General features: G+C 52.8%; 1 protein-coding gene across 1 annotated transcript in view; it reads right to left on the reverse strand.

The window, feature by feature from the left end:
* Positions 1-1121: 1121 nt before the first annotated feature.
* EMH_0019080 (uncharacterized protein) overlaps positions 1122-1210 on the reverse strand; it is a gene marked incomplete at both ends in the record, with an annotated part of 1167 nt that continues 1078 nt past the window's right edge. The window contains one exon of the mRNA XM_013501280.1: positions 1122-1208. Coding sequence (XP_013356734.1) covers positions 1122-1208 — 87 coding nt within the window. The remainder of the gene's footprint in view (positions 1209-1210) is intronic.

Raw genomic sequence — 1210 nt, forward strand, 5'->3', positions numbered from 1 at the left:
AACAAACAAACAAGCAAACGAATGAAAGATTATGCACCTAGCCGTCCATCCCCAGCTGTCTACAGCTAGCTAGTTCATAGCTAGCTGTACGCAGCTAGCTGCTCGCAGCTTCATAGCTAGCTGTTCATAGCTAGCTGCCTACAGCTACCTCTCCCCACCCAGCTGCCTACAGCTAGCAGTTCATAGCTAGCAGCAAGCAGCTAGCTGTTCATTGCTTCATAGCTAGCTGTTTATAGCTGGCGTGCAACCCCTCGCAATCCTCTACTTACATCACCTGTGGCCCTAGCGGCTCTGGCAGGCCCCGAGCTAGCTGCAGATAGCCAACCATTGAGGAGCTCAGCTAGCTAAATCTAGCCAGGCATTGCAGTGCGTAGCTAGCCGCCGCTATCCAAGTGTTCTACACCGTAGCTAGCAGCAACCGTTGCTAAAGTGCTGCAGCGATCTGTCACTTGTGCAGCACCAGCTCCAGCAGCGGTGTATAGCCCCTGTGTCTGTCCTTCTGTCTCTTTCTCTCTCTATATCTCTGTTTCTCTTTCTGTCTCTGCTTATCTTTCTGTTTCTGTCTCTCTCTGTTTCTGTATCTCTCTCTGTCCCTCTCTCTATCCATCTCTGCCTCTCTTTCTCTCTCTGTCTGTTTCTCTTTCTGTCTCTGTCTCTCTTTCTGTCTCTCTCTGTGTGTCTTTGCTGTATTTGTTGCCTCTCTGTACCTATTCACTCCTGCTTTCTTACAACCATACATTCCCCCCAACTCCATATAACTAGGGTTTAGGGTTTAGGGTTTAGTGTTATCCTTGATGAGTCTGCCAGAGGCAAAGCCCCGCAGCGAACCATCCGGCAGCCGCAGCAGCAGCGAGCCATCATCAGCAAGGCCTTCCAGAACCCCGCTATATCTCCCCTGCTGCTGCTGTTGCTGCTGCTGCTGCTGCTGCTTCTGCTGCTGCTGCTGCTGCTGTGCGTCTAGCAGCAGAGCTACGCGCTCGCCGCGGTACGCCAGGTGCTCTGCAACAGCAGCACGTAAGGGAGAAAACCCCTGCTGCTGCAGCAGCAGCAGCAGCTCACCAAGCTGCTTATGCAGCAGGCCTAATACTCTCTCAACAGACAAATCGGTGTTCATGGTATTGTTACTTTTGCTGCTGCTGCTGCTGCTGCTGCTGCTGCTCTGGCTGCTGCTGGAGGCGAGCAAAAGAGAAGAGGGAGGCGGCCACATGGC

Source organism: Eimeria mitis, genomic scaffold, assembly GCF_000499745.2.
Source record: "Eimeria mitis Houghton genomic scaffold, Emh_scaff661, whole genome shotgun sequence".
Taxonomy (NCBI): Eukaryota; Apicomplexa; class Conoidasida; order Eucoccidiorida; family Eimeriidae; genus Eimeria; species Eimeria mitis.